The sequence below is a fragment of the Momordica charantia genome (assembly GCF_013281855.1).
Source record: "Momordica charantia cultivar OHB3-1 chromosome 9 unlocalized genomic scaffold, Mcharantia_2.0 BLBB01000009.1, whole genome shotgun sequence".
Taxonomy (NCBI): Eukaryota; Viridiplantae; Streptophyta; class Magnoliopsida; order Cucurbitales; family Cucurbitaceae; genus Momordica; species Momordica charantia.
Window position 1 is genome coordinate 31265277 of NW_028275167.1, and position 11281 is coordinate 31276557.

The window sequence follows — 11281 nt, forward strand, 5'->3', positions numbered from 1 at the left end:
TGATTCTTTCTTGTAGGCAGATCGCTGGCAATGTCTCCTCCACGCTTCACAATGTATTTCAAGCAAGGAAAAAGAAAACGTCAACATAGTACACAACTCAAATTTACAAATATTTTGATTGGTATTTCAAGCACGAGAGCTTGCAAGATCATGGAGTTTTGAGCATTTGTATAACATAATCTTGCATCCATGAGCTGGACAAATGGCTTAGTTTTGACGCTCAGCAAGTCCAAGACTGCACGAAGGCAATCATCATTTTGAGCAGCCATATCTAAAACCTTTTGAACTTAAAAAACTAAATTACACAACTATAAAAATTCTACCCTTTATTTTTATAGTATAACTTCATGGTACTTGGCATTCATGATCATGAGTGGAGCCAAATCCGTAGCAGACTGGAACAAGTTTAAGAGGTGATTTCTTTGCAACTGTTAGACCAGCATCCTCTTCCATGTCCACATCTTCTTTCATTCCATCAGGCAATTTCCAATCAAAACAAAGTAACAGATTAGCCAATATCAACTCCACCGTAATGGCCCCCATGTTCACACCAGGACAGCTCCTCCGACCAGCTCCAAACGGTAATAACTCAAAATTCTGCCCTCTGAAATCCACACAGCTTTCCATAAATCTCTCTGGCAAGAACTCTTCTGGGTTACTCCAAGAATCCGGGTCTCGTCCGATCGCCCAAACGTTGACATGAAGATGAACCATTGGAGCAATATCGTAACCATTGAGCTTGAAATGAGACATGGTTTCTCTTGGAAGGAGAAGTGGGGCAGGCGCATGCAACCTCAAAACCTCCTTCACTACCATTCTTAGATATTGAAGCTTTTCCAGGTCGCTCTCCTTCACTTGATCTTCTTTTATGCAACTTCTAATCTCATATTGTAGCTTCTTCATTACCCGTGGATTCCTAATCAGCTCTGCCATTGCCCAAATTATGGTGCCCGCTCCTGGGTTCACTCCAGCTATAAATATATCCTAATTAAACCGCACACATCCTCAGCTTCAATATTAGTTGGAAAACTAAAACAAGAGGTGCTCTTTAATAACCATTTAATTTTCTTATATTTAGTTATTGGACTTTCTTTTTTGAAGAACAGGGGATTCGGTAACCAAAATGATGATCAAGGGTCTAAAAAACAAAAACAGAAAATAGAAAAATAAAAAACCATAATGATGATCAGAATCGGTTTGAAGCTATGTCTGCCTTATTATCTTGAGCTTACCATGATAATTGCCTTGATGCAATCTCTAGTGAGTTGCAGAGCATCAGATTCAGAGCGCTCTCTCTCCATTCTCAACAAAACATCAATAATGTTTTCATTTTCAGAAGTCGCCATGAAGTTGATGCGATCATCAACTACATGTTGGAGAAAAGCATCCAGCTCAGCAAAGCTCTTCTCCAACCTCCCATGAACACCACTGACCCGATCAATAATCCAACCCACTGTGGGAAAGAAGTCAGTCACTGAGAAGCTTGCCAATGCTGCTATTGCTCTACGGATAACCTCGTGAAAATTTCCATTATCTAGCTCACCCCCTCTAAAGCTCTTGCCAAATGCAATCCGGGTCATTATGTTTGCAGTGAGAGTATAAGATTTCTCGCTCAGATCAACTGGAGCAGCAGAAGATGACGATTCAAAGAGGGACTTTAACAGCAAACCGACTTCTTCTTCTCTAATAAGCTGAAACGACTGTACCCGCCTAGCACTGAAAAGCTCAAGCACACTAATCTTTCGAACTTCCCTCCAATGATCACTATATGGCGATAAACCTATGTCTAAAAAGTTGTATGAAAATCTTGCACTGGCGGCTAAGCGAGGCCGGCTGCAACAAGCAAGATCATGCACTTGTAACACCTCTCTTGCAGCAGCAGCAGAGGAGATTACGATGGTTGGAATAGAGCCCAGTTTGAGGAGCATTACGGAGCCATATTTTCTTGAAAGTTTCCACAAAGAGCGATGGGGGATGGAGCCGATGAGGTGCAAGTGACCCAACAGTAGGGAAGCCAACAGCAAGAGCAGAGAGACCCAGATGGAAAGGCTATGCATCATCTGATCTAAGTTAAACATTTTGGATTTGTTGGTATTGAAATTTAGCGACTTGATTGATAAAGGCTGCAACTTTCAAAGTCCACGGAGACAGAGAGAAGCTTATTGTAGGTTTCATATATTGATCTTTTTTTTTATTTGATTTATTGCAGTATTTATTACTGGATAACAGAGTTGGAGAGAAACGAAAATGTATTATTGTGAGTAATCATCTCTCATAAAAAATATGGTACAGTTAGTCAGTGTAAAAACAATTAAGTTTGTATCATAACAAACTATCTAACTACCATATCAAGATTAATTGAACTTTAGTTAACAAACTATAGTTAACTGTAATAATATTGAAATCTCTCTTAATAATGGATGATTATACATATCTTTATTGACTTTTTGGTCATTAAACATGTGATGTGATTAATCCCAATTTTGGTAGGTTGTAGATGCGAAAATGAGGATTTCAATGGCAAAATTTCTTGGCTATGTGATCAATCTTCTTTTACGCAACTTTTGATCTCATCTAGAAGCTTCTTCATCTTTCTATCTAGCTCTGCCATAGCCCAAACATGGTGCTTGCTCCTATCTCCTGGTTGGAAATAGTTTCAATTTGATCCTAATACTGAGAAAAGCTTTAATTTGGGTTGCTATAGTTTGTGTATAACATGGTTTGTATAATTGAAAAGTTATTTTTGTCCATAACTTGAAAACTCCTCAAATTAAACATATCCTAATTTAATATAGTCTCTGTCAGATAGTGGGGTATGTGTCAAAAAGGCCTTCTAGGATTACCAACATATAGTTTGGGACTTTTAAAGTGAATTTTCTGGTATGGCCGTGGTAGTTGAGAGATTTAGTTATAATCCATAAGGAGTCTTTTGGGTGATTATATATTTTTCTTGCGTTCTTTTACTTTCATCGCAGTTTCTGCTTACCAGTCCCATTCCAATTTCTACCTTCAAGAGGAATCCCATGTCATCACTTAAAGCTCAATGGCTATGAAATCACCTCTAAACCATCTACACATTAACATTGGGGCAATTGAACGAGGTCCAAATTAAGTGACAAATCTGGAAGAGGTTTTCACGGAGAAGAAAAGTTCTTCCGAGAGAGGTTTTTCTACAGCTCTGTCAACTTCCAAAACTTTAAGCTATGGCGATTTGGGATGAATATGAGCATAAAATTCGATTGAGCTCACATTTGCAAATCTTACGGATCGTTTGGATTAGAAATTTCCTAATAGAATGTTGTCAAATGGGAAGTTGGTCTAAGATTCCCAAGAAAGCAGCTCTAAAACTTATTCCAGTCAAATACCAGCAGCGATCAAAGCAACTTGAGGTTTTTGTCTAATTTAGAAAGCCACATGAACCTAAGTCTGATTAATTTGGAAATTCTAGATATCTGCAGAAATAAGAGAATCTCATATATAGAAAGGAACTAACATTGTATTGAGTTCACTGTCATCACAATTGAAATTTCAAGGATTTGCTTGCAGAAAATATCACAGAAGGTAGAAATATTATTCATCTGATCCAATCATATGAACAAACATTTATATTAGAAGAATAGGAGAAGCAACAGAACATCATTGGCAAATTCTAACTAGTTAATAATATAGAAAGCGAAATTACGAAAAGTTTGTTGAATGATTAACCGAAAACATGGAGTTCAACCTTTCTAATTGTTGTGAAATTTTATTATGATTCACCGGAAACTCAATAACAGATGGAATGTGAAGGAGATTTTACGAACCTTGAAGACGTGAGGAAATTTTGCAGTGCGCAGGACCAAGCGTCGTTTTCTTGGACGATGGTGATATGACAAATGAGGAACAGGCCCAATAATGCAATTATTTAGGGCTCCCAAATTGGGCCGCCGCTGATAGCTGAGAGACGAGCCTGTGTTCGTCTTCACAAATACAAATTAAAAATAATTTAAGTTCCGAGTGTGAGAATTGAGAATTTTGTCTTGTTCTTCTGACCGTCACTGAATATTTGACATCTAAAAAATATATGAGATGGAAACCAAAATAGCAACATTATCAAAGATGGAGACAAAGAAGACATCTCCACCACTCTACCAAGTTTCCAAATTCCATCTTTATTTCCAGTCCTTTTTATTTTTGTTTTGTTTCTTTCTTTATTTCTAGTTATGGAAAGTTTCAATAAACGAGTAAATTCAAATATTTCTTTTTTTTTTCATTGACAAAGTAAATTCAAATCTTTCTAGACTAACCAAAAAAAACGAAAAACTATAGAGAGACTTACTAGTCAATTCAAATGTTTTTTTTCTTGTTTTTAATGCGATAATTTAAAGGGTATAATTATAATATAAATTGAAATCTAAGTGTTTACCAACTTAAACATAGTTGAATTGATTAAGATATACTTCTTTAACTTTTGTTTGGAAGTTTGAATCTCCATCCCGACATATTAAAAAAAAAACAAAGTATATTTGAGAAAATATGACAAATTTTGAAGTATTATCATTGTCTGAACTAATATTATATGAGTTTGATGGATAAAAAAGTAAGAATAGGAAAAATTTTGTTGATAGTGGAGGAGTGGAGGATCAAATCACACTTTTTATATCTCAAACTCCTTAAACTAAATGCATGATTTCCCTTTCCTATGATTGTACTTATTATATTATATGAAGTTTTAATAAGTCTTATTATTAAGATCATTAGTTATATTATATGAAGTTTTAATAAGTCTTATTATTAAGATCATTAGTTAGATATAGTATATTGATTGGATTAATAAGGTGCCAAAGGATTAATAAGTTGATTTGGCACCGTATATGCAGAAGTGAATACACTAGTCCTAGTTAAGAGTAAGTGGATTATATAATTATTCAATTTAAAATGTATCCATCTTTTCATTGAACTTTTATTTAGTCTTTTACCATTGGCTAGTCCTCCAAATCAACCTTTCACAGCAATGACACTAGAACTAAAATATAAAATTTAGAGTTTTGTTAATGTTTTCATCTCTTGTTTCTCATTTTTTGAAAAAATAGATGTGTTTGATAACGAATCATGTTTCTCGTTTCTAAAACTTTTGAGAAACGTTCTTAAAAGAGAAACCAATTTTGTGATTGGACGATGTTTGAAGTTAAATAAAATATCTGGATAAAAATAAACAATGACCTAGTGGTGGCCGTGTATCTTTGATTCCATCCTCTTGTATCAAGTCCATGGATCAATTTGGTATAGAAACACGAAATAGCTGGTACCAAATATGATTAGCATACATATACCGGGAAACAGAACGTTAACAAATGGAGAAATTTAACCGAAAACGTACTAGAGCATCAACATTCTACCCCCTCAAATTGTACAAATTTGACCCACTTTTTTATTTGAAGTATTCGACAGGAATAAGATGAAGAGGCGATTTCTTGGTGACCGTCAGACCAGCATCCTCTTCCACGTCCAAATCTTCTTCTTTCATCCCTTGCGGCAATTTCCAATCAAAGCACAGCAGCATATTAGCCAGCGCCAGCTCCACCGCAACGGTGGCCATGTGCATCCCCGGGCAGCTCCTCCGGCCAGCTCCGAACGGCAACAGCTCAAAATTCTGCCCTCTGAAATCGATGTTGCTTCCCACGAATCTCTCCGGCAGGAACTCATCCGGGTCGGTCCACGATTCCGGGTCCCGCCCGATGGCCCAAACATTGACGTGGAGATGGGCTTTGGGTTCGATGTCGTAGCCGCCGAGCTTGAAATGGGACATTGTTTCTCTTGGAAGGAGGAGTGGGCCCGGGGGATGAAGCCTCAGAACTTCTTTGACCACCATTTTTAGATATTCGAGTTTTTCGAGGTGGCTCTCCTTCACTATTCCATCTTCTTCTTTTATGGAGCTTCTGATCTCGTCTTGTAGCTTTTTCATAACCCTTGGATTCTTAATCAGCTCTGCCATCGCCCAAACAATTGTTCCGGCTCCCGTGTCCACTCCAGCTAGAAATATATCCTAATTAAGACGCACATCGAAACTAATAAATATATATAAAAAAATTATATATATGTTTTAGTTTTTATTGATACCTCAAAGAGAGGATAATTTTCATCCTCCACCTCGGCATATTATAGTAAAAAAAAAAAAAAACATATATTTAGTAAAGAACAGAAGATGTAGTGAGTTGGTCTTGACCGATTGAATTTTGAGGTATTTATATAAAATGAGTATAAATTTTTAAACATAACATTTAGGTGCCTGCAAGTATCATCCTCCTAACTACCCTTTGAAAACTATCATCTATTTATTCTATTTTTTCTCTCCTACTTCTCTGAGTTGTTTTCATAGTGTTGGGATAAATTCCTCGGTGGTAAAGATGAATCTTGTCCTTGTCAAACAAATGCAAAAATTAAATTTTTTTTTTAAAGAAAAATAAGGATTTCTCAACTTTTGATCTGATTTTCAAACCGAGCACAAAAAGCTGTTCTAAAACTCATGTATGCTATAAAGTGAAGCTTTTTACCATGGTAAGTGCCTTGATGCAATCTCTAGAGAGTTGCAGAGCATCAAATTCAGAGCGCTCTCTCTCCATCTTCAACAACACATCCAAAATATTGTTGTCATCATCACAAGTCGCCCCAAATTTGAGGCGGTGGTCAATTACATGTTGAAAAAAAGAATCCAACTCCGAAAAACTCTTCTCCAACCTCCCACGAACTCCATTCATCCAATCAATAATCCAACCAAAGCTTGGGAAGAAGTCAGTCGCCGAGAAGCTTCCCACTACCACCAAACCTCTACGGATAACCTCTTCAAATTTCTCATTATCTAATTCACCCCCTCTGAAGCTCTTCCCAAAAGCAACCCGCGTAATTATACTCGCCGTCAGACAATACGATTTCTCACTCACGTCCACCGGAGCTCCGGCGGTTGAGGATTGAGCGATGGAGTTTATAAGCAGACCCACCTCATGTTCTCTAACCCCCCGAAACGACTGCACCCGCCTGACGCTGAACAGCTCAAGCACGCAGATTTTTCGAACCTCCCTCCAGTGGTCGCCATACGGGGAGAAACTTATGTCGAGGAAATTGTAGGACAATCTTCCGCTGCCGGATAAGGGAGGGCGGCTGCAAGACGCGAGGTCGTGGAGCTTAAACAGGTCTCGGGCGGCAGCGGCGGAGGAGATTACGATGGTCGGGACGGAGCCGAGGTGGAGGCGCATGACGGGGCCGTATTTTGTTGAAAGCTTCCATAAGGAGCGATGGGGGAGGGAGCCGATGAGGTGCAAGTGACCCAACAAAGGGAGCTTTGGAGGGCTTGGTGGAAGTTGGTTCTTATTTTTCTGTGTTGAAAATTTTGTCTTTGTTTTGAGGAGGAGGAGAAAGATTAGGGGAATGGCAAAGACCAAGAAAATGGTGTGCATGATCAACTGATCAAGGCTATGCATTTTGGGTTTACTGTAATTGGTATTGAGTTTTAGAGATGAAGTTGCTATATATACTATTTATCTATGGACAGAAGGGGTAGGTTCTGTATATGAATTATCTTTTAAGAGCAAACTTCGCGGCCGGTGGACAAGACGGCGCGTGGCCGAATGGTGACAAATGACTTTGCATCTCCTTTTTTTTTTTTTTTATATAATACATGGAGTTTGGGATCGAATTCACAATCTAGTATATGTCAATTATATGGATAAAAAGATAAATGATGAGACATTTAAAAGTATTTTTTTTATTAATTAACACTTTAAGTATTGTTTGATTTTTTAATAAAAAAAAATACTAGTTTTACTTATATGTTAGCATCTTTGGCTAATTATTATTAAATTTTTTATAAATAAGAGGAGAAAAGATATAATTTTTTCCCTCCTTTTTAAGTAAAAAATCGTCCAAGTTAATAGTAATCGATAAAATACTGAAAGTGCAAAAAATTGTCTAAGTTAATGGTAATTGATAAAATACTAAAAGTGCAATCCACGTGTTAACGTATTGTACCTGCACCTAATTCTTGTTTTAGATGGACGACAAAACAAGATGCAGCAATAGAAATCAACTTACGCCTAATTCTTGTTTGAGGTTGGAGGACAAAAGCACATGCAGTAATAGAAATCAATTAGTATTAAAGCTCATACGTCGGGAGTGACCTTTGCCGATCCACTCTTCCTAATATTTTTTCCAACCCATATATTTCGTCGGAGAAAATTACTCCCGATATTTTTAAGGTTCCTTCTCATGTTTTTAAACTTCAAGAAAAACCTTATTTCAAATACTGGATACTATTTGATGGAAGATTTCTCGCACTTTTTAACTTTCCTCCCTTTCTTCACTCACTTCACTTGATTCATGCTTCATCTCTCCTATTTATAGAAAAGAGATCTGTAATCCAAGTAAAAAGAACTTTTTAGGCACCTCTCATTCTTACCTATTCTAGATCTTTCTTTACCTATTCTTATCCAAAAGATCTCTCTAGAATTCTTTGGAACTTAAGGGAAAAGTCTAAGATATTTCTAGAGCATCTTTTTATATATTTATTTAATTTCTAGATAGTTAGTGTTATATTTCAACAAATAATCTCAAAGTCATTTAACAACCTTTTTAACTATAGGTCTTTTTTAATAGTTTCAAATAATGTAACACTCTGTAACCTCCCAACTCAATAGATTTTTTAGATGTCAATTAAATACATGAGTTGTTTCACGATCTTCACAACCATCAACCACTCTCATGTATATAGATGAAAGACTCATCATACAGTTAATTCTTGGTCTTCTAAATACAAGATTTTAGTCATCAATTCAAATCTTTGGTAGCTATGGTCCTGGACTTCGACAGTCCTTATTTGGTAGATCATAATTGGGCTTAGAGTTCATGATGGAAGGAATATATAAGATCTTGGAAGAACACTTGTGTAAACGGTTCTAACTGGTCTCTATAATGAGCTTCTCATTTTTTGCCTGTTTGAAGGACAAAAACACACCATAACACACTCTTTAGTACCTAAAATTCAAATACAAAAGAAGTTAACACAAGATAACAAATAAAACTAATAACTAAAGAAACTATAATTACACAGAGCACAATTTTTTAGCATTGCATCCACTATCGTCATTTGGGAACCAACATCGTAAAGTAACCGATATCGTAAGCTACGATGATACGAGATTCCATGTGGTTGAAAATCGATTGAAGACCTACAATATCGGTTAATTTGATGTCGGTACATCATTCAAAAACTAACATGGTAGACTACGATGACACACATTTCGATGTCGGTTCTAAACTAACATCAAACATCAATTTTATTATACTATTTTGTGATAGTATAATGACACACAACACAATGCTTTAATACCCACAACGGCTATAATAAATTTTATGATACCTCATATAACATTGGATGTATGAGATAATCTAAAAAAATACTTTGAACAGATAAAATTGTTACAAGAGAGAACAGTTATGACGAGCTTATTGAATAATTTTTCCCACCAACCCATGCTTACATGTTAAAATAAGAAATAATTAAAGAGGGTGTGGAACAAGTTTAAGCAGTGATTTTTTTTCAGTGGTTAGACCAGCATCCTCTTCGCCATGTCTCTACATCTTCTTCTTTCATTCCTTGCGGCAGTTTCCAATCAAAACACAGCAACATATTAGCCAGCGCCAGCTCCACCGTAAGAGTCCTCCCCATATTCATCCCAGGACAAATTCTCCTGCCAGCTCCGAACGGCAAGAACTCGAAGTTCTGCCCTCTGTAATCAACGCTCTAGAACTCCTCCGGGTTAGTCCACCACTCGGGGTCTCGCCCGATGGCCCATACGTTCACGTGAAGATGGGCTTTGGGATCGATGTGGTATCCGTTGAGCTCGAAGTGGGACATGGTTTCTCTTGGAAGCAGAAGCGTGGCCGGTGGATGCAGCCTCAGAACCTCTTTCACCACCATTTTTAATCCATAAGGAGTCTTTTGGGTGATTATATATTTTTCTTGCGTTCTTTTACTTTCATCGCAGTTTGTGCTTACCAGTCCCCTACCAATTTCTACCTTCAAGAGGAATCCCATGTCATCAGTCATCACTTGAAGCTCAACGGCTATGAAATCACCTCTAAACCATCTACACATTAACATTGGGGCAATTGAACGAGGTCCAAATTAAGTGACAAATTTGGAAGAGGTTTTCACGGAGAAGCAAAGTTCTTCCGAGGAGGTTTTTCTACAGCTCTGTCAACTTCCAAAACTTTATGCTATGGCGCTTCCAAAACTTTAAGCTATGGGCGATTTGCAGGACTGGAAGAAGAATGTAGTAGGATGAATATGAGCATAAAATTCGATTGAGCTCACACTTGCAAATCTTACGGATCGTTTTGATTAGAAATTTCTGTTGGAAACCTTGATAAGCACTTGTTAAAATTCACTCTCAATCTCACCAACCTTGAAGAGAAGAAATTTGTAAACTGAAGAACATACTAGAAAAGAATATTGTTCTCTTTTCTTTCTTGATTGAAATGCTTTTACAAGAATGCTTTTTATATCTAGAAATTTATGTATGTGTCTAGAAATTGAATCTAGCTTAAATTCTAAATCTTATATTCTTTGTTGCTCTCTGCTCTCCCTTGATAAGCCGCCGTTACCCGAAGGAATGAAGGAACGAAGAAACGAAGGAACAAAGGAACGACGATTCAGGCGACATGAGACGGCGGCATGCGGCGACGACCTCCAAACAGCAGATGACAACGACCTCCACGGCCGCAGGCGACGCCAACCTCCAAGGCAGTCGGTGACAGTGACTCGGATAGCAGAAAAGCAGCGGGCGGCAGAAATTAAGCAAACAACAGAAGAACCCCAAGCGGTGGCCCAAATAGCAGCAGGCGGCACCGCCACAACGGCAGCACGCGGTGGCGACCCCAAACGACAGCAACCAGCGCGACAGCAACCTTAAATGGCAGTAATCGGCACCGACGGCACGACGATAACGTACGACTAAATCTTCTCTCTCTCACAAAGGAAATTTCAATTCTCTCCCCCATTTGAAAAAGCAAATTTCAATTCTCTCCCCAATCTGAATAAGAAATTCTCAATTTTCGATGAGAAATTTCTAGATTCAATTATAATTTCAAGATCAAAGATCTTTTAATTTTCTATTCAATTTTAGTATGGAAATTAGAAAATTTCGTGGATCTCTCTTCACTTTCAAACCTCTCCTCTCCAATAATTTCTCCAATTTTGAAGGAAATATATGAGAAATTACAAATAAATTCGCCCACTCCCTCTCTC

At 37.5% G+C, this 11281-nt stretch overlaps 2 protein-coding genes across 3 annotated transcripts; both read right to left on the reverse strand.

The window, feature by feature from the left end:
- Window positions 1-102: 102 nt before the first annotated feature.
- On the reverse strand, window positions 103-3924 carry LOC111019806 (cytochrome P450 71B34). Of its 2 annotated transcripts, none has more exons than XM_022296282.2 (3): window positions 3804-3924; window positions 1233-2060; window positions 103-984 (listed from the first exon to the last, which is right to left on the reverse strand). In XM_022296282.2, exons 2-3 carry the CDS (start codon window positions 2058-2060, stop codon window positions 346-348), a joined length of 1467 nt encoding a protein of 488 aa, XP_022151974.1. In that variant the 5' UTR covers window positions 3804-3924; the 3' UTR covers window positions 103-345. The 2 variants fall into 2 exon arrangements, with proteins under 2 accessions (XP_022151974.1, XP_022151972.1); XM_022296280.2 differs by having other exon boundaries at window positions 1233-2123; window positions 3804-3821.
- A 1261-nt stretch (window positions 3925-5185) lies between these two features.
- LOC111019732 (cytochrome P450 71B34-like) lies at window positions 5186-7497 on the reverse strand. The gene is made up of 2 exons (XM_088116910.1): window positions 6534-7497; window positions 5186-6025 (listed from the first exon to the last, which is right to left on the reverse strand). Exons 1-2 carry the CDS (start codon window positions 7455-7457, stop codon window positions 5411-5413), a joined length of 1539 nt encoding a protein of 512 aa, XP_087973036.1. The 5' UTR covers window positions 7458-7497; the 3' UTR covers window positions 5186-5410.
- Between the last annotated feature and the right edge of the window lie 3784 nt (window positions 7498-11281).

Bases quoted from the DNA above. Each gene is read 5' to 3' on its own strand.
- LOC111019806 (XM_022296280.2), bottom strand. From the start codon at position 2,078: ATGTTTAACTTAGATCAGATGATGCATAGCCTTTCCATCTGGGTCTCT. The intron at 985-1,232 runs GTAAGCTCAAGA...CGGTTTAATTAG, and splicing joins GCATCAAGGCAATTATCATG to GATATATTTATAGCTGGAGT.
- LOC111019732 (XM_088116910.1), bottom strand. From the start codon at position 7,457: ATGCATAGCCTTGATCAGTTGATCATGCACACCATTTTCTTGGTCTTT. The intron at 6,026-6,533 runs GTAAAAAGCTTC...CGTCTTAATTAG, and splicing joins GCATCAAGGCACTTACCATG to GATATATTTCTAGCTGGAGT.